This window comes from Athene noctua, chromosome 7 (genome assembly GCF_965140245.1).
Source record: "Athene noctua chromosome 7, bAthNoc1.hap1.1, whole genome shotgun sequence".
In the NCBI taxonomy this organism is placed as follows: domain Eukaryota; kingdom Metazoa; phylum Chordata; class Aves; order Strigiformes; family Strigidae; genus Athene; species Athene noctua.
In genome coordinates, this window is record NC_134043.1 from 43927630 (window position 1) to 43954651 (window position 27022).

General features: G+C 40.6%; 1 protein-coding gene across 1 annotated transcript; it reads left to right on the forward strand.

Annotated features, from left to right (window-relative positions):
- The first annotated feature begins 10910 nt into the window (after positions 1 to 10910).
- CPO (carboxypeptidase O) lies at positions 10911 to 25398 on the forward strand. Its single transcript, XM_074911189.1, has 11 exons — positions 10911 to 10990; positions 14198 to 14273; positions 14682 to 14806; positions 17261 to 17375; positions 18434 to 18535; positions 19302 to 19406; positions 20025 to 20135; positions 22097 to 22187; positions 22761 to 22963; positions 23889 to 23973; positions 25130 to 25398. Exons 1-11 carry the CDS (start codon positions 10911 to 10913, stop codon positions 25396 to 25398), a joined length of 1362 nt encoding a protein of 453 aa, XP_074767290.1.
- Positions 25399 to 27022: the final 1624 nt, after the last annotated feature.

A 27022-nucleotide genomic window follows, 5' to 3' on the forward strand; every position in this document is an offset into this window, starting at 1 on the left:
AAAAGCAGAGAGTTGTTCAGTATTTCAGACTGAAATGCAGCAAAACAGATTTGATGCAATTGTAAAACTTAACAACCGGAGCGGAAGCTTGTGTCCCCTTTTTTGATCTGCTACTTTAAGAAAGCATTGTCTGTACAAGTTTATCCATGAAGCAGACTGGTCAGAGCCGTTCAGATATTCTGAGCTGGCTGACTGGCTCCTGGTTCTGGCCTGCACTGGACAAGCTCTGAAGTGCTCTGTGCTAGAGAGCTGGGTTGGTGCTGGGTTTGGTGCTGTTCAAACCTGGAGCCTTGCAAACCAAGCTAATGTAGCATCAGCTGCGGCTCTCACTTGGGCTGGGGAACTTTTTCCTCTGCTTCCAGCTTTTCAGTTGGGTTGTCAGCGGCAGGTATGTAGGTCCCATCTCTTCAGGGACAAAATGCCAGGCAGGGAAGTGTACTGTCGTCTTGGGTGCCAGCAGCTCGGACAGAATTAGCCACCAGTGGGCACAAGATGGCGTAGCACATTAAATTAGCTGATCACCATCTTCTTTTTTTAAGCACATTATGAGTAGGTGGAAACTTACACAAGCAGTATGGAAGTGTAGTAGTCTGCCATAATGATCACCTTGCTTATTAAAATGTCTTGCTTTATGCTACCTTAATAATTTAAGTCGTTACTATGTCACCTACACTGATTCATAGTTCCAAGCAGTAGGTAGCTGCTGCCAGAGAGACTTCAGAGCTGGGGGTTTCTTGAATCTTTACATCTGCTAAAAAGCCGCGCTGTGGCAATGTCTGAAATAACTTTAGGTTTCTCAGGTATCCAGTTCATGTAGTAAGGGAGGTCTAATCCTCTGTTCTGTGCATTACAATCTGTGTTTAGAATACCATTCTCCTCTCTTCTGAATCATGCTGATTAAAATTAGTGGGAGATTCACAATGAAGATCAACAATAATTATTTTGCACCTGTAATTGCAGGTTTTGTCACTGCATGGATTGCTAAATGCGAAAGGTGCAAAATCCCCTTTTTTAAGCAAAACAGATACTAACAGATGTTTTTAGCCAGCTTGCTAGTGAGCCTAACAGGAGATGCAAGCCTCACCTTCCTCTACAATTTTCACAGTCTGCCTGCAGACTCAGGAACCTGTGTTTCTAACCTTTATTCACACTTGGAACACTTTGTAAGTGCAGTGGCTGGGAATTTTTTTCTGAGCAAGGAGTGAGAAACCAGGAAGCTGAATATGGCTTTATTTCATATAGCCTATGGCTGTATCTTAATGGATGGAACCCAGACATTTGCTGTGGTGTTTGACTCACTGAAGGTATTTCAAGTGTGTATCCAATCTGTAGCAAGGCTGAGATTCTTAACCCCACATAAAGTGAAAATAGGTAATTTATTAAGTAAACTAAATTGCTGAGGGAGGGGAGGATCTTCAATGAATTGAAGGCTTGTTAAAGAAGATAAAGCAAGTATAGGGCTTGGAGTAATTATGTAGCTATGACTTAAAGACAGCGGAGTCAGCTGCACAGAGCAACCATATATTCAACCAGATTCTTGTGTGAAGGCAGCATATTTTATTCCTGGGCCACAAAGCAGCCTGAAAAGTAGAGCCATACAAATGGCTTTCCTTCATTCTCAGCTAGGAAATACTTGACTTAAATATTTGTCCTGCTAATCTCAAAGAAACAGATACTGCCTTTTATGATTCCTGGTTTTTACATGCTGCTTGCTGTTAAGACATCTTTTCGAGTCATAAATCTTATCTTATTACAAAACAGTAAAATGCCACGATAAAGCTGCCTTATCTGGTAAATTTTTCCTTGAGAATAACGCATATAATATTCATCCTTTAAATTCTCCAGGTCATCTGAAGGATATCCACATACAAAAGGGTGACAAGCTCAGATCATTGTCATGTATCACACAGTCAGTAAAACATTGTGAGAAAGATTTACAAATGTAATTTATTTAGCAAACTTCGCTGGCCCAAGGATGATGTTAAGCATTGCAGGATGTGTGAACAGATCTAAAATGAGAGCAAGAAACAGGACGGCAGAAGATGTGGGCTGCAAGGGTGAAGAAGGCCCTTGTGTGAACAGAAAATAAACTAGTACCATCTGAACAAAAATTAAACAAAGTTGGTGAAGTAATGCGGAATGAGAAGAGTGAGTGTTTGGAAAAAAAATCATTTCCATAAGCAGCTGGATTTGCAGACCCCGATGACCTATGGCTCTCTCCTGCTTTCATTTGCTTATGTCTAAAACCACTTTTGAGCCCTAAGTCCAGCCTTCCGGGGGATGAAATATTCCAGCCACTCATTCACAAGAAACACCCATGAACTCTCTTTAAAACTTCCACCTTATTCTCAAATTGGCCAAGACATTCAAAAGCGACTGGGAAAGAGGTACTAAAAGTGCACTCTAATAATTTGGTTTTTGATAAGAAATCAGAATATAAATAAACTGGAGTTTGGAAATAGAGAATGAAAGACTGTGTCTCAGGTATTGCAACTGTTTCTGCAGAGCCAAGAGGTTGAATAACACTTTGTATGCAGAGACCTAGAGATGTGGTTCTGATCAATTGCTGAAGTGAAGAAAATACTAAGACTTCCCTCTAATGTTTTTTTTCCCCCCCGCGTGGCCATTGCAGTAGGTATTATTTTATATTGCCATTTGTTAATGTTAAGCTATTCTCTTTGCACTCAAATCTCAGAGCACATAAGCTTGCATGAATGAGGTTCCAGTTTCAATACCTCTTTACTGACACTAGAATACCTGAATTAAAAAAGAATTACAGGTGTTTTGTGGATCTCAATAAAGGTGGAGCATTCTCTCCTAGGCAAAATGTGCTGAAATTAGTTATTTCGGAACAAAAGCAGAACCATGGTTATCTGTTGTTCTCTACATGCATACTTTTAAAGCAATTATGCTACTTAAGCATAGGTTTGACGGAACATAATATCCTGTGGTTTTATTCTTTTCTAGTAACCATAATAGTTTTAGTCGTTTTGCATTGTTCTTCTCTTTAAAGTGATGCAAATATAATGGAAATCCAAAGTACATTTCAGATCTGTCCTGCTAGTTGTAGCAGGTTTTTTCCCTTTTTTCATTATTTCTGGACAACCACAGTATGAAGTCAAAGTATGAATGTGGGGGCAACTGTAAACAGCCACCCAGGAACAAGAAAAAGGGGAACCTGTCTTTGGGTCTGCAGCAAAGGTCCTTGTGTCCACAGATAACCAGTGAGCTCTTTGTTTCATCCTGTTCCCTCTCTCCGAAAATGCTCCTGTGCTATACTCCAGTAACATTGTTGCCATGGCACCCATCAAAGCCCAGATATGCTCTTGCTTTATGTAGCAAGATGCAAATTTTTATAAACAGGAGAATTTCTTTTCACTGCTGTAGATGAGGGGCTCTATCCATGCCTCCAGACAGAGGGCAATTTACTGAACACTCTGGCATTCCTGAGTATGTGCCATAGTTTACTCTTTATCAGTGTAATCCACAAAAGGCACTTGCTAAATTTTCTGTATTTGCCTGTTTGATTTTTATGGTACAGATTCTGCTGCACATAAGCTGTCATCTGTACTCGACCACCCTTTAGAAAGGTGGGGAAGTGTGTGGGGAGTGTGGAAAAAGGGGGAGTGGCTCATCAGCTGGTTTAAATTAAAGCCAGAGTATTACAGCAATATACACCAGCTGAGGCTGTGGCTCTACAACTTCAAAGAAGAAAACTTGAACTGTTACGTGAGTCCAGTTTTCTCCTTCTGCAGTAGGGAACAGCTGGTGAATCTGACTCTTGACTGCACAGAGGCTGGTGTAGATGGTGAGAATTGTCACCGAACTCCTGATGTGTACTGACACAGATGAGACAATATTCAGGAAATACACAGCTGCTTGTGGAGGAGATTATATATTTGTATGTTAAGATGTTATTGCACACGATAGCTAGGGAGAGAGGAGAGACCAAGCATGGAGCCCATTATCTGAAATGTCAGTCACATAATAAAAGACTTCTTAATCTTTTTAAATACACATATTGAAGCCCAATACTGGGTTGTTACTTGCTCTTTGTGCTGGCTTAGCTGTTAGGTATCAGCTTCAGCAGAACAACAGACAATTCCTTGACACAGGGAATTCTCCAGAAAATACAAAGGCAACCTAAATCCCTTGTACACTGCGGTGTATGAGGCAAGAAGAGGGTAAAGACTGCTGATGTTTTAAAATATGCTTCATTTTGCCAATGAACGATTTGTCCCAGGGACATACCATCTTCTAAATGCATCTTCAGTCTGGCTCACTGCTGTATAAATGTAAGGAAAATGATGGAGATCTGAAAAGTTAAACACGAAAAAAAATACGTGTGCACCTGTGTTGAAAGATTTGCTCCGTATCAGTCTATGCTCAAGGAACAGTACAAAATGGTGAATGCTTCACTGATGTCAGCAAGACAACTTCCTTCTCAGTAGACAGTACTCCCCCCAAAAGGTAGTACTGAGGAAGATGAAGGTTGATTTGATTTCTGCTGATGCAGAATAAAAAGAGAATTTTCCAAACTTTCCACTGCCGGTGATATGTTTGATACTCACTTGCTGAATCTAATAACTCAGTATTTGAAGGGGGAAAAAAAAGAGAATGACAACGACAGTATAAAAACCATTCTCTCTGAACAAAGGGTAAGATGATCTCACATTAAGGCATTAGACAGAGACATGGGGAATCTGAGTTCAGCTCCCTGTTTGCCACCACTTATCTGTCTGCTCATGGGCAAGTCACTCAGGAGGTCCCTGTGGAGCACTCAGAGACCCGGTGTTTGCACCCATCTCAGCAGTGCCGTGACTCAGAGGAATGCCCTGCTTGGTAGTAGAGGCACAGTCCCCGCTCAGCCAGGTGTCTGTGTCCCCTGTCTGTACAATGGGGATGTCCCCATGTCAAATTGCTTGGATTTGTAAGCTCTCCCAAGCAGAGTTGGCTGATGTTTCAGATCCGCTCCTTGTATGAAGAGTAGTAACTGTTCAACCTCGAGAGAGGAGAAAGTCTTGGCTAATTGTGAAAGAAACAGCTCCCTTTGCTGAAGAACCCCAAAACTTGTGACCAATGCAAGCCATGTCAACAGCCTTACTGCAAACCCACCCAGCCCTGTCACAGCGAGCACTTTAAAGTCACACTACCCAGTCCCTTCCTACGATACTCTGAGCAGCGACGGTATGTTACAAAATCAGACAAGCTGTTTCTACTGCACGTCACACCCATACATACAGAGCACACTTCAAACCTGGCTTAGAAATTCTTTAAGGCTCATTTGCAAAAATAGACTGGAAATTCTACTGAGTATAAGTTATGTAAAAAGGATGTATTTGGCCCAGTCAAGATCTGCTTTGAGCTCTTTTGTCAGATACTATTTATTTCATTAATGATCACTGAGATTCCTCAGAGACATCACAACAGTTTTTGACAGATCCTCACGCTGGTTGAGGATTTTGGAGCATCGCTCACCTTGCATGGACATACATACTTAACTGCATGCATACAAGCAATACTGTTATGCTCAGTGGTGCTGGTATTAAACAGAAAGCTAAGTGTGTGTATCGCTGTTGATAGAACGGAGGCCAAAGGTTAATATGAACATGTTTTATAGCTGCAAAAGCTAATTACTTAAGTTAAAGTGAATACAGTGTATATTGCTTGGGTCTAAGAAATCATATGCAAGTATATTCACATCTAATCATAAAATATTTTAGTACTTGTAATAAAACTCATTAAAAATAATGGTGGTTATTCTAGAATACAGTGCAGTAATCTTGTATTTTAACCATTAAGCAATAATAGAGCCTTATGTCCTGTCCTTTATGGTTCTGCTAGTAACAACAAAATAATACTAGTTTATTTACTTACAAAGCTAATTATTTTATTTAAAAATACAAGATAGTCTTTGAATGTGGTGTGACATCTTCTTTAAAAAGGCCTAATTAAAAAAAACATATTGTTTTGACAGCTAAAGGTTACAAGAAATTTTGTTTCTTCACAAAATCAAGGATTCTTGCCTAATTTTTGACCACTCAGAACATCAATATAGGATCAAACACTTCGAAAATCCTCTCCCCCCCGAGCAATACCTTTGAAATCATAAGTTCTAATCATGTCATCAGAAGTCATTCTTATGAGGGAAAGTTTTCAGGACTGGAGAAGGTGAGTGAAAAAATCTAACTGGTCTTTCTGACAATGGATTCAAGCACATTAAAACCCGTCAGCAAATTGACTCTTTCCTTTGATCAAACTACAAGAGCAATATTTTGCAGCCAGCTTGTATGTGTGGACTTTGGGTTCAGCAATTTACCATTGCACCTGAAATCTATGACTAGTATTTTTTTAAAGTTAAATTGCACAATCCTTATTCGGACAAATTTCCCATAGGAATTGTGTTTACATAAGGACTGTAGGATTTTGTGCACAACTCTTCGTAAAGGTGATCACCCTTAACTCCTAGAACTGAACCAGTAGTGTTTGTTACCTTTTAGTAACTGGTGTTAAAGGATCAGGTTCTATGTTAAAGGATCAGCTCAAGGTTTCTTAGCAGTGACATTTTGCTGTCTAGAGGATGAAGGAAGAATAACCACCCCAGCCACATGTTATTAAGGAAAGACCATTCACTAACATTCTCCTTTCCTGGTTAAAGAAAATGGTGTCTGAAGAAGTTGGTCTGCCAGCCTAATTAAACCAATTCTGGTTTTGTCAGGCAGCTTCAGCCCACTTCCATAAGGAAGTGCTTACTGAATGGGCACCTCTCTGGTGACACACCTGTCTAAAAACCACATCATGGGACTTGTAGAGAAAAATCAGGTGTTATTTACCACATGGACACAACACACTGATATTTCCAGTTTTGGCTCAAAATATGTGAGTATGCCTGTGTATAAATGCTGTAAAAACTATGGAGAAATCTTTGACAGTATCTGTAAATGTGTATCTCCTGAAATTACTAGATCATGTAACAATCATCAAATTAGTTCCACTAAACTAAAGCTTAAGTATCCTATGTCACTTGATGATCTCCAGGACACTTAAGGTTGGCCTAATGGAACTAATTTTAAGGTTTGCTTTTAATATTATAATCTAGTGTATGTTGGCTGGAATTCTTCCTGGTTTAAGTTTATTTTAAAATCCCAAATGTAAGGTTAATGGGTTGTTTTCGGTGTAATCTCAGAGAAAGAGAGAGAAGGGAAAACTCAGCAAGATGACTAGAAGAGAATTGTCGTAACTCAGCATAGCTTCCCATATATTCCCACTTACGCTAGGGCTGTTGCTGGAGCTAATGAGGTTTGAGAACAGTTAGCACTGTCACATCACAAAGGAGTTCGGAGAATTTCAGAAAAACCTTTCTCTAACAAAGCTGTGAAAGCTGAAGACTTGGCGTACTGAGAGGAACAATGATTCACATTGCAGACCACACAACGTATTGCTGAATATTCCTATGCTACAGAAGGAAGACCATCTATTAATATTGGAGAATGAATTCTAATATTTTGAGCATTGCTCAGAAAGACAGAAATATCTTTTAGTACACACAGGAAAAGACAATACCTATAGGATAAACTATCTCCTATGACAAGTCAATGGGAAACTGAGCTGTCAATTCATTGTGTGCTTCCTCCAAGTAAAGCTACAGTGATAACCAGAGGATATTTTAGTGAAACGGCTGAATTATCCACCTACCTTCTTCAGTGGAGCAGAAGATGAGGATTTAAGTCACATTAGTCATCATACTACTGTATTGACCATACTGAGTGATGACTCTGTCTTGGACACTGTGAGTTTTCTGCAGCAATGAGAGAAGGAGATTTACTGGAGGATGATTTTCTCAGAATCAAGGTGATGATTTAAAAAAAAATGATGATCATGTTGAATTTCATTTAGTCCTAGTTTGGTTTTTAATTCAGATGGAGTTAGTGTGGGATTTAGCTGTTGAACTGGGAAAGCTTGACATGATGAACTGTTGTTTGTGGAGACACGCAAGTGTGTAAGCTTTTTGTCTTTTTAACAAGCTCTTTGTCCTTGAAAGTTACATGCAACTCAGTAGGAAATCTGGGTGCAGGCCGCTAACAGGATCAAACTCACCACTATATGATAGCTGTTTTAAACATGTGGTATGCTTCAGTACGGAATCTTTAAACAAAACCGTTCTAGCTTGTGGCTGTTGCTACACAGACTGTATGCAGATAAGTCACAAATAGCTGAGCATATGTGTGGTGCAAGGTTAAAACAATAACAAGCAGGTCGAATCATTCAAACACTGGAAATCACTTTGACTCCAGGCCAAAAGCTTAGCTTGAGATGATATCAGTATGGGATAAAAAGAGGATAAACTAACAGGCTTAGCAGCCAGCTTGTTGGAGTCAGCATATAGTATCCATACTTCCAGCAGGAGAGCAGATGGTCATATATTTAAGGAAGCACCAGACAGGGAGTCAGGAGATCTGAATTCTATTCCTGGCTCTGCAGCAGTGTTCCTATGTCACCTTGGGGAGTCACTTTTTTCCCCTTTTTTCTTAATCTTTTAAGTAGTGGAAATAATATTTGCTTGTCTCACAGGGCAGTCGAGAGGCTAAACCGATGCTGGAAAAAAAATGCTCTGAAGCTCTAAAGAGGAACGTATGGGAGAACAGCAAAGTAAACTTGTTTGGAAGAAAAGACACCACATGGTTTCATATGCCATGTTTGTGCCATATGTTTATGACCTTTCCTCTCCCCGGAATGTCCCATGCCTTTCTGCATACAGTTTTCAAGGAGAGAATAAATGGATTAAGCTGCCTTGCACATTTGCTAGAAAGATAAGCAGCTGCCAGTAAGAACCTGACCAAAGAACAGACTTTATTACTGACAGAGACATTATTTATGCCCAAGAGGGCAATAGGCTTGTTGAAGTTAACTGTTTGTCCCAAGATATTTCTGCATTCGTGGCAGAGTAATGTCACTAATGGCTCTTATTCTGAATTCAGCAGTGCTGCTTGCAAGCTGAACGTTAAGGACATACTGAAGTATTGTCTTTTATGAACAAATCTGCTGCTGAAGTCCCAAAACAAGTCCGTTTTTTAAAGCAGTGAGAAATGCCCATGATTATTTGCACAGGACTTTCATCTAAAGCACATCAAAATCAACTGGACTTCAAAGGAATTTGAATCAAAGACCTAGCAAGCAACTGTCATTTCTTCTGAATCCTATGCCCATTAAGTAAAATGACCCTATCTATCTTCATAACTATTTGGCATCATAAACATTATGTTTTCACCACAGAATAAACAACATGGAGGTGTAAGCTTTGGGCTGGAATTGAATTTTAGCATGTATCATGATTTGCTTCATTTGTCCACATCTTTTGCAAGAGGAAAAAAAAAAAAAAAGAAAAAAAAAAAAAAAAAGATTAAGCCTTTTGGTTTGTTTTTTTTCCTCTATGCCTCGATTTTTCTTGTTCTTAGATTCTGAGTCCCTGTCAAGGGATTGAATCCCAATTCAAAGCCAGCTCTGGTAAAAGGGCATAGACGACACTGCAGAAGACTTCAAAACATTAGTCCACCTGTCCACTGCTATGGCAGTAGTGGAGACAAAGGAAGCAAAAGCATACGTTATCTGAGCAGATGCCCTGAGTCTCAATATGGAATATGGTCTTCCAGCATGAGTTTATTTTTCTGATTCCTCACAAATGGAGCTGCCTCTAATCCCGTAAACTAGACTTCCTTCAGCTCTTCTGGAAGTCACTGTGGGCTGGAGGGAAATATTCACCATTTTCAGGTTCAGGCTGTTGAGCAGGTTATAGTGGCAATAACATGGGAAGGGGATGGTGTGATATATGGAGAAGAACATATTATTAGACTGGTTTTGTGAGAGCAGACTTTTGAGTTAAGCTGTTCCTCTTTTACATTGGGACAGTTTTGCTGCCTATTTCCTTGATGACAGCCTTGTTATGTAAGAAGACTTCATACCTTGCTGAAAAATATTTACAGAGATACCATAATTACAGTCCATTGCATGTGTACACAAACAAACCGACTTACAGGACTCTCTTCACCCAAAATCCATGCAGTTTCCTGCATCAAATCACCAGAGGATGGCTTTAATCCAAGAGAGAAGCTGAGTGAAACAATTTCTTTCTGAAGCACTGTGATTTATGTGTAACTGTAGTCTATTAAGGAAGGAATTCAACTGTTTACTCTTGATATGTTAACTAAGCAAGAAATCAAATATTTCAGATACTAACCAGCCCACTGTTTTGAGTATATAACAAAAACACTCTTTATGATGGTGTAAAGTTGATAGTCTGTGGCTAGAGACTGATCTGGTCCAACTGGAAGTGGTTTAGATGAGACTCTGATGTCCTCATCTTTCCCTTTTACAGGAGTATTGGTTGTTTCGTTCATGTCCTCTTTTTAGCTAGACAAGGGACAGAACTGCAGTCAAGGGGTCAAAGGAGTTCTCCACAAAGACACAAACACAGGAAGGAAGAGAGCAAGGTTGGAGCTTGTTTTACCACTTTTCTCTTGTTCTTCCCATCCCTACAATTTTTATAAGCTAAACTTTACTAGTTGCCACCGACCTTGCAGGTAACACTTTCTCTAATGACTACCAACTTCGTCACATAACATTTTCAAAGATTTGAAGGTGACATATAGAAAAATCTCTTCTTAGAAGTGCTTCAGTGGCAATGTTGCTATTTGTATGTGTTTGTGTTTTGGGGTGTGGAAGAGAGCTTGGAGAATTAAGAAAAAAGTAGAATTATTTAAAAGTGAAGTTAATGATTCAACAAGGGCAAGTTCCCTGCCAGGATAAGTCTGGTTATATATTATAATAGTACAAATAATGTGTTCAGTCCAGACCTATCCTCTTCCTCCTCCTCTCCAGTCCTGCACTGTCAGGGCTGGGTTCTTTGCACAAAGATGTGGCTTTTTCCTGGGATCATCTTTTCTCTGGGGATGCTAATTCCTGGAAAACTCAGCTTGAAATTGCAGTATCACAGGTGAGTGTGAACGGGGTACCATGAAGAATTGCGCATGCAGTGAAATTCCCAGGAACTCTGTAAGAATAATAACAACAATTATGACCTGAAAACCTGGAGATAGGGTTATTAAGATGTAAGCTTTGTAAGATTTGGAAAGAAAACATAAAGATGGTAAAGGAAGAAAGAGGGAACAAAATCCAAGACAGCAAAGATATGGCTGCAGCTGTCGAAGACACAGAATTCCCCTTCAAATGCACCTCAGGATGCTCTGCTTCCATTAGCTGAAATTAATTTGGCTTAGCCTCTTTCATAATGAACTTTGAAATCAGATGCTGTAGGAATAAAATGCCTTTTCTGAGTAGAAAGTCGGGGGGAGGGGGATGACAGAGCAAAACTATATCCATTAATAAAAGACAGCTGAGGTTATGTGAAAAAGATGGTGTCTGAAAAGCAGCTCAGATACTGAACCGCTGTTGGAAATCTGTAACAATAACCAAAAAAGCTAATGGAGTTGGTCCAGACAATCTTCAGCCCAAGGTGTTCAGAGAATGAAGTGATCACATTTTTTATTACTGATTAATGTTTTTGAAAAGTATGAAATGTCTAGGTTTGCTGTACACTCCATTCTCAGTTCTGCTGAGTGAGAAAATGAGTGATGCAAAATTCTACAGTTTGCATATCTAAACTATTTTCTTTCATTTACCCTCAACTTTACAAGGTCACTCTGCCTTCGCAGCAGTTGGGATTTGCAGTAGGGGCACAAATACAGTGTGGAGGACAGCTAGCCACATCTCACTTTATACATGTAATTATCTAAAGTAAACGGATAAAGTAGCCCGGTGCTGAATGCCTCTAAACTAATTATATCCCCAGAATATAGTTTTAAAAAGCAGAAAAACCCAAGCAATACCAACCTCAGGTAAGTTTCTTCATAGTATACCTGTTCAACAACTCGCCTGGCAAAGCTCCTGGCAGAGCATACGGAGTCACTACTTCTCTCTTTAAAATGTGTTATTCCCCCTGGATAATATTTAGTGTTTAGATTTGTTTCAGGGATGCAGTCAGAGCCTGTCTGTTTCACTGAACGAATTCAACAGACCCTTGGCAATGTAGTGTTGCTTTTTGTTTCTAATTGCTGTCTAATTGTCTGAACCAGTTGAGTACTTGCATGGGATTTAAAACCACGCTTAATCAAATGGTCAGTGTGACTTTGGGTGGGCAGCATCTGCGCAAAGATGAAATGACTAATAAAGCTGATTTTCATTATCATTTGCTCCGTTCAACAACTTAAATGAAATATCTGATCTATGAGCATCCAAGGAAACGCAGCCTGTGCTGAGAACGGTCCTTTAATTTGGTAAGAAAGCTTAACTGTAACATTTAAAAAACTGTTGTTCTCACATGGTCACATGGGCTGACTTTGCACTTCTCCACTGAGAATCATAGTCCATAATCATAAATGAGTGTGTGCTTTCTAATCTTAGTTTACTATTAAAAATGATTTGTCTCCACACTGGCTATTGTAAAAGGTTTATCAGTAAATAAGAGCTGGCCATCTGGCAGCAATCTGACTGTCTGGCATTTCTTTCATTTGGTGTAATTAAGACATAATGTCAATGAGGATAGAAAGATATTACAGGATATTGTTTCCCTTCCTGATAGACAAAGAGCAAAGCAAGCCCAGGCATATAGAGAGAATAAACTCTGAACTGCAGCTGAGATGTTTATTCTCCTAGCAAAGATGTTTATCCTGCATCTACAAGGTTTATTACAAAGATATCATGGCTGTTGTACCAAATTGTTAGCAATGCAAATGTAATCATTTTGCCCCGTAGATGAGGGTCCTATATGCTAACAGCATCTCCTGAACCAGTAGTAAACGGCCCATTTTAACTATCAAGTTCTATGTTTCTCTATCAGCCAAGGTGATATTTTCAAGAGAAGTAAAAAACCCCAAATCCTCCTATGTTTCAGTGGGTAATGTGAATGGTGAATACTATTTGCATGTATATTAAGTTGATAATTATGCATTTGTGTATGGAAGCACAGATGATGGCAGTTGCAGTTCAGATGATGAGAGCGTATTATATTGATGACCATAATGACCACGGCTTTAATAAAAAGCCATGCAAGGCTTTTGTAACAAGAATTTCTCTTACAAAAGCTTTAAAACGTAAAATGTTCTTTTTCTGTTCTGTGAAGGCTCCAAGGCCCATTGAAGTCACTGAAGGAGACCATGAAGCAGTAGTTATTGGTTACAAACAAATACGAAAATTTCTTGGGTTCCCCATTCTATCACATCAGTAGTGGGTAACTCTTATCTCACCTTTGAGTAATGTAGTCATCAAAATCCACTCCTCATTATGAAATCCTTTCGTTAGAGATGTCACACTTTCTATCAGTCTTGAAAAGCTGATCTGAATGAACACTGAAAAAAAAAATGATAGAAATAATTACAAAGGGTTTTTTAAGAGAACATGCAGATTTGCTTTTTCTGCATTTCCAACTATTTTAATTTGTTCTTTGTAAACTTTCAATATTTTTTTGAGAATAAGCCTGTAGTAAATGACAGTCTCTTGGGGTCTCATGAAAATATAGACTCAGACACTGAGTCTGTGTGTCTTTTCCAGAAACATAAAATGATAGATCCTGTACTAGAAATTTTCGCTCCCTGTGAATTGAGTAAGAATATGCAATTCTGGAGACTATGCTATTCACTATTTGTGGAATAAATTTGCTGTTCTCATGACAAGTAGTTTGTGAACATCCCAAGCTCTGAACAATGTTCATTTATCATGGCCATCTATTGTTTCTTAATGCTGAAGGAGATGAGCAAAGCACCACGTCTATCTGGAATAACTGATTAATTCCCAAACAGGAGGAAAAAACAAAGCACAACATCTTATCAAATAGATAGTCTCTTATATATTATCAATTATTTTGTTTTGGCCCTGTTCCTGCAAAGGCAGAAACACACACCAGGGTTCATGCAAGCATTTGGCTTCAGTGAAGCTGGTATGGTGAATAAAGAATTGCACTGGCAAGGAAGTAGAGTTAACCTAACACTCTAGCAACAGAAAACTCACCTCACTTAATCCTATTTGTAGCTAAAACATTCCAGGAATTCATCACTCAGACATGGTTTTGCTGGAACAGCAAAATTAGGAAATCATGGATACTTTAACAGACATTAAAACTGATCTTATTTCTCTCCTGAATTTCCAGGGATCAGGTTTTGCACATTGTGCCAGAAACATTTCAGCAAGTCCAGCATCTTCAGCATCTTTGCAACACTTTACTGGTGAGTAAGAAGAACCATGTCTGCCCAAAATCAGAGTGGGGTCTTGGGCTGTAAAACAGATTTCCATGTAACTTCAGGCAGGAATGAAATTTGAAGAAGGTTTACCTAACTTCTATTTTTTTCTTAGTGTAGGGTGGAATTGCCCTTCCACTACCCGAAGAAATTTATGGGAAGATGTTAGTTTCATTGCCTGGCTCTGTGAAGGTGCTGCTCCTTATCAGTGGTGCCCGAGTCAATGGAAACAATAAGCCTGTGCTGCATGCTCTATGAACAGAGGGCTGGAGAATAGTTAAGGGGAGAATTTGAAGGAAAACTTCTATTTATTGACATGCAGCTACTCTATCTTAAATATATTTTCTCATTCTGAAAACAGAGCTTGATTTGTGCATTTCTTTCTTCTCTGCACAGCTGGATCTGTGGAAGCCCCTGCTGCCTGAAGACATCTGGGCTGGAGAAGACCTGCACATAAGGGTCCCAGCCCCTCTGGTGCAGGAGGTGAAAGACAGCTTAGATCGGTATATGATCTCTTACAGGTACAACCTCTAATTTCCTCCCAGGAAAGGCTGGCTCTAACAATCTTCCTTGCTATCACAAAAGGACCTAGCCCTTCCCAAAGAACTGATGATAAGATCCAACCTTTGTTCCATGTGCCTCCAGCTTACCTTGACCTGCCCAATGCACAGATATATACCTTTCAGTTTTGAAAGCACATTCCTCTATGCCCTGTTTATTCACCTTTCAGCTAGCCTGGACTCTGAATTTGGAGCTGGGATCTGAGACATCCCAATCTGTTTTCTTTCCTGATGTTTCCTTCTCAGTGGCAGAGGATGGTGCTCAGGTGTATGACTCAGTTTTTTGGTCTAAAGTCAGGAAGCCAAACTTGGTAAAACCACTACTTAGAGGAGCATACTTTGCTCTTGGAAAGCATGGATACTTGAACACAGGATCCTCCCTGTTTTGGAGAACCCAAAGCTTTAATCAACGTCACTGCAGAAACGCAGTCTCTGTAGCTCTTCTTTTCCCTTTCCCATCTTTTATTGCTGCTCTAGTTTGGAGAAGAGCCCTTTCACAGTGAATATTTAGCGAGTTTCTTCAAAGCTGCAGTTTCCTATTCCTATCATTCCAGCCCCACCCCGCCACCCACCCCTGCCCAGGCTGGTGAGGATTTCCTGGCACCGCCCAGCCACACAGAGATATCCCAGCCTGTGACAAAGGTCCCTGCAGCAGGTCCCTACTGCGCACACAACTGGGAGCCATGCACTGCAAATGGCCCATGATGCTTTATCACACAAACCCAGCCACACATCTTCACTAACTGCCAAGCTTCTACTTCCAACCAGAAGATCTAATCCAGATACAAAGAGTGTTTATAAAGCCAAATGGGATTAAATAAGAGCTATTCCTCACACAGTTTGGAACTGAGTTTTTCCGATAACCAGTAGCTAGCCATACTTCATATAAACAACCCTGTAGTCATTCAGGGCTGATTACAAATGGCCTGTGGACATACACTGACATTTACCAATCCGAGAGAAGTTAAAGGAGGATTGGTGCCACTTCAAAGCTGTTTAGAGTTAGAGCTGATCTTGACATTCTGCACCTTGCCTGACAAATTCTTTTTAGTAAGTGTGATGCCCTGACAACCAGAGATGGAGAGAGATGAGGTGGGAGCCAGTACAAATGATCTAGCATCAGATTCAGGTGTTCAGGACTTAGACAACATTCCAGAAGATATTTAACCTCTTATTTATATCAAGGCTCTTCATTTTCTAGTGGTTTCAGCTGATATTAGTGGAAATTTAAAGACTAAGCTGAAGGCAGAAGCTTAATATGTATAGGGTCCTAAAGAAAGAGGTGGGTAATTTGATAGTCAAGCCAAAATTTTGGCTTTGTATTGCCAAGGGGTTGAGATGAGTACGGCAATGGTAGAGTTAAAGTTCCTATAACAGATTCAAAGCAGGAACCACCTTTTACAAGGCAGTTGACATGCAAGGAAGGTAACATGACAGTTAGGTATATAATGATAGAGACATAAATGACAATTTATAATCAGGACATCAATATTCTGACTGTGTCAGACTCTGGGATTTCAATTCTCCAGAGCTCTGATAAGGCATTTTGCATGTGTGGTTTCAGTTCATGGGAATTTGCACTGCCTGAATTTTAGTTTGAAGTTCAGATGTGAATAAACATCAAAGCTCAGAGTGAAAGTCAGCTGTAGCTACTCTTAAAAGTTTCTTACGTGCAGTTTCCAGAAATGCCAAGCAGTGCTACTGTCAGCAGAATCGCCTATTAGCACTCACCGCGTTTGAAACCAACAATGTTTAAGCTGCCTTTGCAATTGTCTTACCACAAGCATTTTCAATGAGCACAGATTTGTAGCAGTGTTACAAGGGGCTGATTGCAGTGAGAAAGCACAGTGTATAATCCAAAGTCCCCTGAAGCCAAGGAGAAGGTTTTATTGACTCCCTTGATCATGGAATCACGCTTGTGCTATACCCCTTTCTGAACTAAATTGTGGCTAAAAAGCAAGAAGAGCTTTTTTGAAGGGAAGAGGGGGTTTGTTCTGATTTTTGCAAATCACAATGAATACTTCCGTGAAGTCTGCAAATTGAAAATGTCTCTATAAAATACAATGAAACACTAATCTTAAATTTTTCGTTTTTCCCTCCTTTTCCCAAAAATTTTAGAGTTTTGTCCAGAAGTAGAAGTGGTGAAGAAAGACACTGAACATTTTTTTGGTAAAAAATTGTCAATATTACAAGGAAAAAAAAAAATCTGGTAAAATTATTACTTTATTGTTAAAACCCAGTGAAAATCTCAGTACTTTGAACTTTCTCTTCATGAAAGTAACCATTATTCTGATGGTGATGAATTTACCAGACAGTCCACAACAGAAGAGGCTAAATCCTTTCATTTGTTGATATAAGCAATGTACCCACCATGATACTTCTGCAGTAATTTCTCCCCATTTCCCCTCACCTCAGAGTCCTAATACCTGATGTGCAGGAACTTGTGGATCGGAGCATGCCAAGGGAGAGGAGCAGCCACAGGCAGGTCCCAGAAGGTTACGTCTACACCCAATATCATCGAATGGAAGAGGTAAAGAACACAAGTCTGCTTGCTTTCTTTGTTGCTGCTGTTTTATAGATGCCACAGCAAGTCACTCTGTGCTTGCAGAAAGCTCAGCTGAAGGCAGTGGGGCTCTTTCTGGCTTTCTTCTTTGCAGAATCAGTCCTTACTCTTTGACTAGAATCTTGGCCTGGTTGAACTGAACATGAATTTGCCATTGATTTTGATTAAATCCTCAATTCCACCCTGACCAAAACCTAAATGCTCTGCATGGAGCAGCCATATTGTTTTGCAAATAATATTCTGGGGTTCAGTTGATTGGTTTGCTAACTTTCTGCTCTTTTATGCTTTACCATTATCTCTAGTATTTATTAATTTAAGCCCCACTATGTTTGATACTGAGCCAAATGTGAAGTGCAATGACTACTATGGTCTCTGAAATCACAGCGAGGAAGAAGAGGTGAACACTGTGAGACCTGTAGAAAGAAGTAATTTAAGGAAAGGTTTTTGACACTTCAGGGGAGAATATTGTCATGAGGGTAGGTAATGAAGATTTCTTGGTGCTGTGTTTCACAGAGCAGTGGGGAAGCCTGGACAAAGGCAGAACATGGTGGTATTCTTCCTCCTAGGCATGTAGTAAGAGTGAGAGAGCAGAGTCAATCCTCATGTATATTGTGTTTGAGCTATTTTTGAGTCATTTTTGAGTCATTGGGGATGACTGCTGCTGAACTCAGATGTGGAAAATCAGTACTGATAGGGAAGAGACTGTAGTACTGTTTTGAAAATTTGATAGTGTGGCTCCATGTCTGGTGAAGTCAACAGAAAGATGCCCAATAGGATGGTCACGTTGAATGACATCACGAACAGAGTATCAGTGTTGTATTGCAGTGATGTTATCTTTTAACATCCAGTGAGATATGACCATGCCTTTGCTCAGAGGCAAGTGAAAGTCCTTCCATGAGTGTTAAGTGATATCACAGATTGAAATAAACTCTGCAGCTGCTTGTCTAAGCAAAAGAATAGTCTGGAAATGGAGTCAGGAAAGAGAAGAAATCTCCCAAGTCAAGAATTCTCTGTGACTCTTTCAGATTTATCAATGGATGACTCAAATCCAGAAAAGCAACAGTGAGCTTGTGACTCAGCACTACCTGGGAAAGACAACTGAGAATCGAACGATGTATTATCTGCAGGTAAGGGAGGAACTTTCTTAAAATGGATAAAAGGTATCTTCACAAAAAAGTACACAGAAGACAGCATTCAGATTTTTCCTAAGACAGTGCTCATCTCAATTCACCGAAATAACAGGAGGTGGTTTTATTCCTCTACAGTACAGTAGGATTTGGCAGGATTTGCCAACTTTCATGTACACTATCACCATAATCTTGCTATTGCTATTATTATGCAGTGAAAACAACAAATTTAACTGAAGTCTTGTTTAGAAATACAAATCAAGCTGAAACTAGCCTGGCAATAGCTCTGTGTGAGGATAAGCAGTTCTGTTTTGTTGGGTTTATTACTTTTTACAGCATATAGCTTTCTGCTAGGAGTATTCCACGACATTTTTTATTGGACTCTCTAGTAAAAAACGTAGTCTTAATAATTGAGTTAGTTATGGTCTAATCTGTTTCCATCGCCGAGTAAAACTAGATTCCCTGCCTTTTTTTGCAGGGAAAGGAATCTCAAAGTGAACAACCAGTCCTGTGAATGACTAATATAAATGAAAAGGAAACTGTTTTATTGACACTCCTGCTCAACAGACACTTGCCCTGCGATACTACAGGGATGGGGTTATTAGGAAGAAGAGCTTGTCATAATGATATCTGTAATAATAATAATAATAATAATCTCAGATGGCTCAATGGCATATCAAAGCACATCCTTTTCTTTCTGTATTATTCTAGGCTATTTTGTTGTAATGTAACAGTTTTCCAAATGATCATTTTTACACTCTCTCAGATCAGTCAACCGTCAGATAAAATCAAAAAGATCATTTGGATGGACTGTGGGATTCATGCCAGAGAATGGATCTCTCCAGCATTCTGCCAGTGGTTTGTGAAAGAAGTGAGTCCTCACTTTTCCAATTGAATAATGAAAACCCCATATACTTCAGTTCTCTTCTCTGTTGTGGTACCAAGAACTATGCTTTTCCTGTTAAAGTATGATTTTCAAAATTAGTATTTAGTATAGATACCTGTGTAGACCTAAGTCCAAATCACAGTTTGAGATGAGATATAGGACAGTACTTGTTAGCTCATTGTTTCCTCCACCTGAACTGATTCCAAAGCCACCGAACTTGACAGCAATCTCAATTTCCCACCCAGTGGGTTTTGGATCAAGCTTTTCTGCATCACAAAGCCACAGTGCTCCTGGAATAAAGCAACCCTAACATATGGTATAGCAATGTTCCCCATGTACTGAAAGCACCTGGTGTACAGGTACACTATCACACAGCTTTCATACCTGCAAGACTGTATCCCTATGAATTACACTATAACTGGATACACTGTCACTTTGTTAATGGCGAAAGGTAGATATCTCAACATATCTGGAGATAAAGTAGATCTTGGATACCATGGCGGTATCCAGAGTGAGTCATTCCCTGATTATAGTTGTAAACTAGCTCTTTCCAGTGATTACCACTAGATTCTCTGCTCAGTCCTCTGTATTTTTTCTTTTCAGATTCTTCAAAATTACAAATCTGACCCAAAGATAAGAAGATTTCTGCAGAATTTGGACCTCTACATCTTGCCAGTCCTCAATATTGATGGCTACATCTATTCCTGGGAAAAAGTAAGTAGTGAAAATCCAGGAACCAGACTGAAAGTTAGATGTGCACAGCATGTTTTGTTAATTTTAGATACAATCATAGCAATTATATTTAAACAGAGAACAGTGACAGAATCATTACTCACACAAATCCTCCCATGGCAAAGAGGTTTTGTTTCTTCCAGTAAATCAGCAGTCACTTGAGATTACAGGGCTAAAAATTCCTAGCAAATGTCAATAAGCCTTGGGAAGAGAGAAGGACAAAGCCACAGGATCAATTGTTTTTGGGTTTCTGGGGATGGACTTACTTCTCTGCTAACAGGTCAAGGCTTGCTTGACAGAGTGAAGCATGTCTGGAGGAGTCAGTCACTCTTCACGAGAGATCTCAACTGGTAGATAGGTCTACACACCTTTGCAGCATGGAATGGGAGGAGAACTCAACTGTAGGAGTTTCAATAAGGCCAAATGCCGGGGGCTGCCCTTGGGCCACAACAACCCCCAGCAGGGCTACAGGCTTGGGGAGGAGTGGCTGGAGAGCTGCCAGTCAGAGAGGGACCTGGGGGGTGATTGACAGTGGCTGAACAGGAGCCAGCAGTGTGCCCAGGGGGCCAAGAAGGCCAATGGCATCCTGGCTTGTGTCAGCACTGGCGTGGCCAGCAGGGACAGGGAAGGGATCTGAGCCCTGTGCTCAGCACTGGTGAGACCACACCTCGATTCCTGTGTTCAGTTTTGGGCCCCTCACCCCAAAAAGGCCATTGAATGACTCGAGCGTGTCCAGAGAAGGGCAACGGAGCTGGGGCAGGGTCTGGAGCACAGGTCTGCTGGGGAGCGGCTGAGGGAACTGGGGGTGTTTAGTCTGGAGAAGAGGAGGCTGAGGGGAGACCTCATCGCCCTCTACAGCTCCCTGACAGGAGGGTGCAGAGAGCTGGGGATGAGTCTCTTTAACCAAGTAATAAGCAATAGGACAAGAGGTAATGGCCTCAAATTGCACCAGGGAAGGTTTAGACTGGATATTAGGAATCATTTCTTTCCAGAAGGGGTTGTTGGGTGTTGGAATGGGCTGCCCAGGGAGGTGGTGGAGTCCCCATCCCTGGAGGTGTTCAAGAGTCGGGTTGACATAGCGCTGAGGGATCTGGTGTAGTTGGGAACTGTCAGTGTTAGGTCAATGGTTGGACTGGATGATCTTCAAGGTCTTTTCCAACCTAGACAATTCTGTGAGAATTGGTCAAATATTGGGCTGTTTGGGCTCAAAATAAGTGGGTCCTCCCAAATAATCTTCCTTTTCTCATATGGAAGATAATGCAAAATCTTGGTCTCCAGCAACTCTCAACATGCTTCCAGGCTCCTGAGTCCAGGCAAAACACCTTTTAATGCAGGACCTCAGCATGGCCCAACAGGCTCAGCCTACCGCCTTGTGGATCCAGCTGTCTCCCAGCCTGCTCCCCGGCAGGTTTGGGGCATACCACACATTGGATGCACAGGTAATTCAGCCAGAAAGCTCATACAGGCAGTGCCATGAGGTCTGCAGAGGACCAAGCATAGCAGTGAGTATAGCAGAGAACCAAGGAGCAGCAAGATTAGCTAACAAAAAAGCATTCATCTTCTTGAATCTGAAACAATCATAAGTTCAGCTATTGTCTCTTGGACATAAGAGGTATCCTCACCATGCCAAGTCTTTCTTAAGAGCACAACACTGCATGAAAGCAGTTGAGTACGACAGAAAAAGGATTTTTTTTTTTTTTTCTTTAAAGGCCAGAAGGCTCATTTCAAGGTGCATGCAGGCTTGGGGAAGATGACAGCCTTCCTGTAGTAGACAAAGTGTTCTGTCACTAAGCTTCATCACCCTTGCACATGGAGTTGCACTCTTATAATGCAAGAGTTACTCAGAATGCGGAGGTCTAAAATAAAGGAGTCTTTACACCATATTATCACTAGGACCACTGAGATCACTGAGTTGTTATGTAACTGAAATTACTTTTGTTTAGGATCGTTTGTGGAGGAAAAACCGTTCTCCACATATGAATGGCACCTGCTATGGGACAGATCTGAACCGAAACTTCAATTCCTCCTGGGGCAGTAAGTTCCAAGTATTTCAGATCAGCAACACAAATGTAAAACAAGAGTAATAACTAGTCTCTGAAATAAGATGAAGTCTTATAAAGAACGGAATACTCACCCTGTTGTCATCAAGACATTTGTAAAAATAAAAACTCAGTTTGAAAAAATATTAAGTCATTGACTTTCAACTGGCATTTACTTTTGTGAACAGTAAATTGCTGTTTATATAACTATATTTCTAATTCACTGCAGGAGCACGCATCAGCTCTAGGCAGTAATGTTAGGAGTTAGCCACTTAACAGCCAATATTTGTGTTTGCCAGGAATTTCAAGGAGTGTCCAAAGCTTCCCTTGCAGGTGGTACACTGTGGTGGCACCTGAGTGGTTTTGTTGCAGCCAGACTATAAATGTGTGTTTCAGTCTTGGAGCAAATTTTAGTTGTTACCAACAGAGTGAAATGTTCAAGTCCCACTGAGCTGTCTAGTCTCCCTGTCCACATAAACACACAACACTCTAAGGTGAATTTCCCTGTTCCCTCTGAACTGGCATTTATATGTCTCTCTTCGCTTCATTTTTTTGTATTCCTCTCCAGGTATTGGTGTTTCTTATAACTGCAGCAGTGAAATCTTCTGTGGATCTGGACCAGAATCAGAGCCTGAGACAAGGGCTGTGGCTCAGTTTATCAAAAAGAAGAGTAGTGACATTTTGTGCTATTTAACAATTCACTCCTATGGACAGTACATCCTCACTCCATATGGTTCCACAACTAGACCTCCAAGTAACAATGAAGAACTGGTAGGACAAAACATTCATCTTCTACAGGCAGTAGCATGTGGCACAAGTCTATTTACCCTCTTGCCTTTCCTTCAGAGGAGCTGGGCTTATTCAGGGGCTTGGATCCAGAGTTACTGCTGCTCCATGCGGTATCAGCAAGGTTTATTTGCCTCAGAACTAATCCTAATCCTTCATCTTAACTCAGGAAAATTGAACTATTACAGATAGGGCTACTGCAATGCAAAGTAAGAAGAGAAGAGCACCAGGTTCTTGCTGCATACAAGAATGCTTCTGCACTTTAGGATGTCAGCACATTATACACACATGGTTGTCATGACTGTGTCCAGAAAGGGTATTTCAAGTGTGCTCACTAGGAGAGTGGGAGCAAAGTAGGCACCTACTTCTTGGTTACTTCTCCCCTCGGTTTCTGAGTGCTGTAATTTGAGTTCATTGACATGTATATTTATAAACTTTCCAGTAGCTGAAGTCAAGAGCATGAGGGACTTGAGTTCGAGCTTCACATGAGTCATTGGAGAAGTCATTTAGTTTGTCTATGTCTTGGTTTCTTGAGATGGTGGGATACAGGGTCTCTGCCAATATAACAAGTGTAAGAGATCAATCGCTGCTGTAGCCAGTATCAGTATGCTATACAGCATAGATGTTAATTCTTCAAAATACACCCCTCTCTATATTTACAACAGAGCAGATATCTTCATTACCTAATAGCAGAGTAATTTTTAAAATTTTAACATAATTTGTGTTTAAAAAATCAAGAGCAATTTGCCCAAATGTTTGTAATGGGTTCCTCTAAAGTCCTGAACTAATAATATCAACTCAAAGCTGATCATATGTAAAAGCTGAAATAGACAAAAATTTGGGTCCACTTAAAATAACTGCCAAATTTACTGGCACTGATGACAATATTATTCCTATTCTGAATTTACAGATGCATGTTGCAGAGATGGCAGCTGCTGCCCTGATGGGAAAGTATGGGACCAGCTACAAAGTAGGAGCAACCTCTTTAATTTTATGTAAGTTTCTTTATGTTTCCCTTTGATTGCTCTGTTTTTCAAAGAGTGTCATTCTTGTGTCACAGGCATCAGTAAGTATTGTTTTGCTGCATTTCCTCTTTGAGTAATATTTAATGGCCTGGCTCGGTGGAACATCTAAGCAGCAGTCATTTGAATATAAGATAACACTGTATGTTATAAAGCTGACTGCAGGAAGGAAGGAAGCATTGATCAGAAGCTAGTTTCTACATGAATTCCTCACAGATATATCACAGGGGACAGAAGGAGATTGGTGATAGATCATTCTGACCCTGCTGAAGTCAGCAGCAAGGCTCCTATTTGTCTTCACTGGAGTCAAGTAAAAATTAAAATCCCAATCAGGTCTATAGTTACTTCATCAGACATTATCACACGGCAGCTGCTTGCAGTTCTCTGTGAAATATGTTGGTTTCAGCCTTCTTCCTAAGAGACATCATGAACACACCATCATGGATGACACTAGTTAGCAGCCTTTATGCAGAGGACTAGAGGGCCCTAGAGACTGCCTGGTAAACCCAATCTTTCCCAGTAAGCGCTAAGTCATGCTAGTCACTCAGAACTGTACATAGTTGGCCTCAGTACTCATGCGGTTTTGCATAATCACAGTGTCTGTGCCAGTCCCTGAGTCACATGAGTAATACGGTGTAAGTATAAGGTAACTTGTTCATACCTAGGGCTGCATTTTGTTTGTACTTGTAAGAAAAAAGATCCATGAGGCAGATGAACAGTGATACAGGGAGTCGCCAGACATTTTTCAGACTTGACCAAAATTATGCTTAAAACCAAATATAAAGAGAAATTCCAGGCAGTGTCAATGTAGGAAATGAAGTACCAGAATGGGCAAATGGGTAATCCATCTTGTAGCCCGCACTAATCACAGTAAAATGTTAAAAACACAGAATCCCTGGAACTCATCTCCTGTTATTGTACAATACCATCTTACAGAGGATTGTTTCGCGTGGGAAACTTCATGGAAACTTTTCTTATAATTAAGAATTGCAGCATCTAGAAACTCTGCTTTCTGTGCCACAGTGATATACGGTTACTGCTTAGTTCAGGGATTCTTGCATTAACTATAGCAAGAAGTATTTTCAGGAACAGTGCTTAATATACATCCCCTCTATTTTTAAATTCCCAGACAGTAACTCAGGCTCCTCACGGGACTGGGCTCACACGATTGGCATACCTTTCTCCTACACATTTGAACTGCGAGACAAGGGTACTCATGGATTTGTTCTACCCCCTGACCAGATCCAACACACATGTGAGGAGACTATGCTGGCTGTGACAACTATCATAGACTATGTCGATCGGAAGTACTTCCCGGATGGGGCTGTGATGCTGACCGCCAGCAGCCTGGGCCTGAGCCTTTGCCTGAGTGTTGTACTTACATGGAATGTTTCTTAAAAACAGCTAAGAGAACCCAGCAAGAAACTCCCATGAAAAGTGCAATGTGCCTTTGAAAAGGCAAAATTACATGAGCAGAGAAACTAAATGTCAAGTATTCAATAAAGGCTCATCCCACAAAATACAAAGCATCCACTTGTGGTTTTGACAGCTGTGTTTTAGGGAAGAAGGAAAGGATGAAGAGCTGTGACAATTTCCCAAGCTTCATTTGGTGGCTCCGCAAGAAGCCCGTTTGAGTACACATGAGGAAAGAACACTATTACTCCCTGGTTCTTGAGCATGTTTTCATGAGCTTACCTGGGCCTGTGCAGTCCTCGTCAGTCACAGTCCTGCACTGTCAAAATGCTCTCCACTGACTCCTGGATCTTGCTTGCATTATCAGGTTACCTGAGAGACTTAGATGTCCGCAATTCCCACTACAGAAAATTGGACAGCTTCCTCAACATGAACCATCCTTCCCTAAACTGCCACATTGGCATTTACCAGAAAATACAGGGCCTCAAAAGCTGGTGAAAGGTCATAATCAGGCAACTAACAGCCACCTGAAACAAGCTGAAGAATTGAGCTGATGCAAGCATGTGGGGACAAACAAGAGGTGTGGCCCTGTCACTTAGATGCAGTCAGATTAGTGAAGACAGAAACTGCCCAAATACTTCAAAAATACAAAAAGAAAAGGGAAAAGGAAGAGGAGGAGCTATTCCTACAAATTACAAAGAGTGATTTCTTTGCATCCTCAGCTTCCAAAACTGTGTGACTGGTGGTGACAAATGTTCTCCTGAAGTCACACTCCTAAGGGATTTTATTACAGATGGTACGTAAAGAAAGTCTATTCACAGAGGGATGCCTTTCTTACAAACCAACTTACTCCATTGAGGCTGACTGCAGGAGGACTGGGGCCCAGTTGCATGGCTCTCCATCACTTGGGAGAGCCTGCAGGGATCTGCCTGGGATCCTCATGTAAAGCTGGAAGCTCAGTGGAGTGCCAGAGGAAAGGAAATGTTTTAGCCCATTGAGCAGGGACCCTCTGCCTGAGCCACTCAAAAGGAAACACCAAGGAAAGAGCTTCTCTGTTGTTACAGTCAACACCAGAGAGTGCAGGACATTCACTGAAATAGAGAAGATGTATTTTAAACTGTACTGCATCTGCTTTTGAAACCAGGACTCCCACATCCCAGAAATATGTCCATTAGGCTTGGCTATTACAGATGATAAATGTTTTTTCTGGGTAGAAAATGAAAAGTCGGGGCAGGGGTGGGTGTGTGTGTGTGTGTGTGTATGAAATGTCAGATTTTCTTAGTAAATTTCAAGATTCCACTTAAAAATTGAAAGTGTTCTAACCAGAGATTTTTCAACAAAATATTTTCAACTTTGGGAAGAGAATGTTGGGGGGTTTTTCCCTCCTAACTGCCTGAAGGCTAGTGATAGACAATGCAGATCAAGAGCTTCTGCCAAATAAAGAACATTAAGATGACTGAAATATTACCGTTCTCAAGTTATAAAGCACAGCAAGACTCAGTGACCTAAGATCTCAGAGGGTCTGTGGACCCTGCAGGACCTGGAAAATGCTTTTGTCCAATTCTCTTCCAGTGTTGCCAGAGAAGGATGCATATCACTTGACCATGTC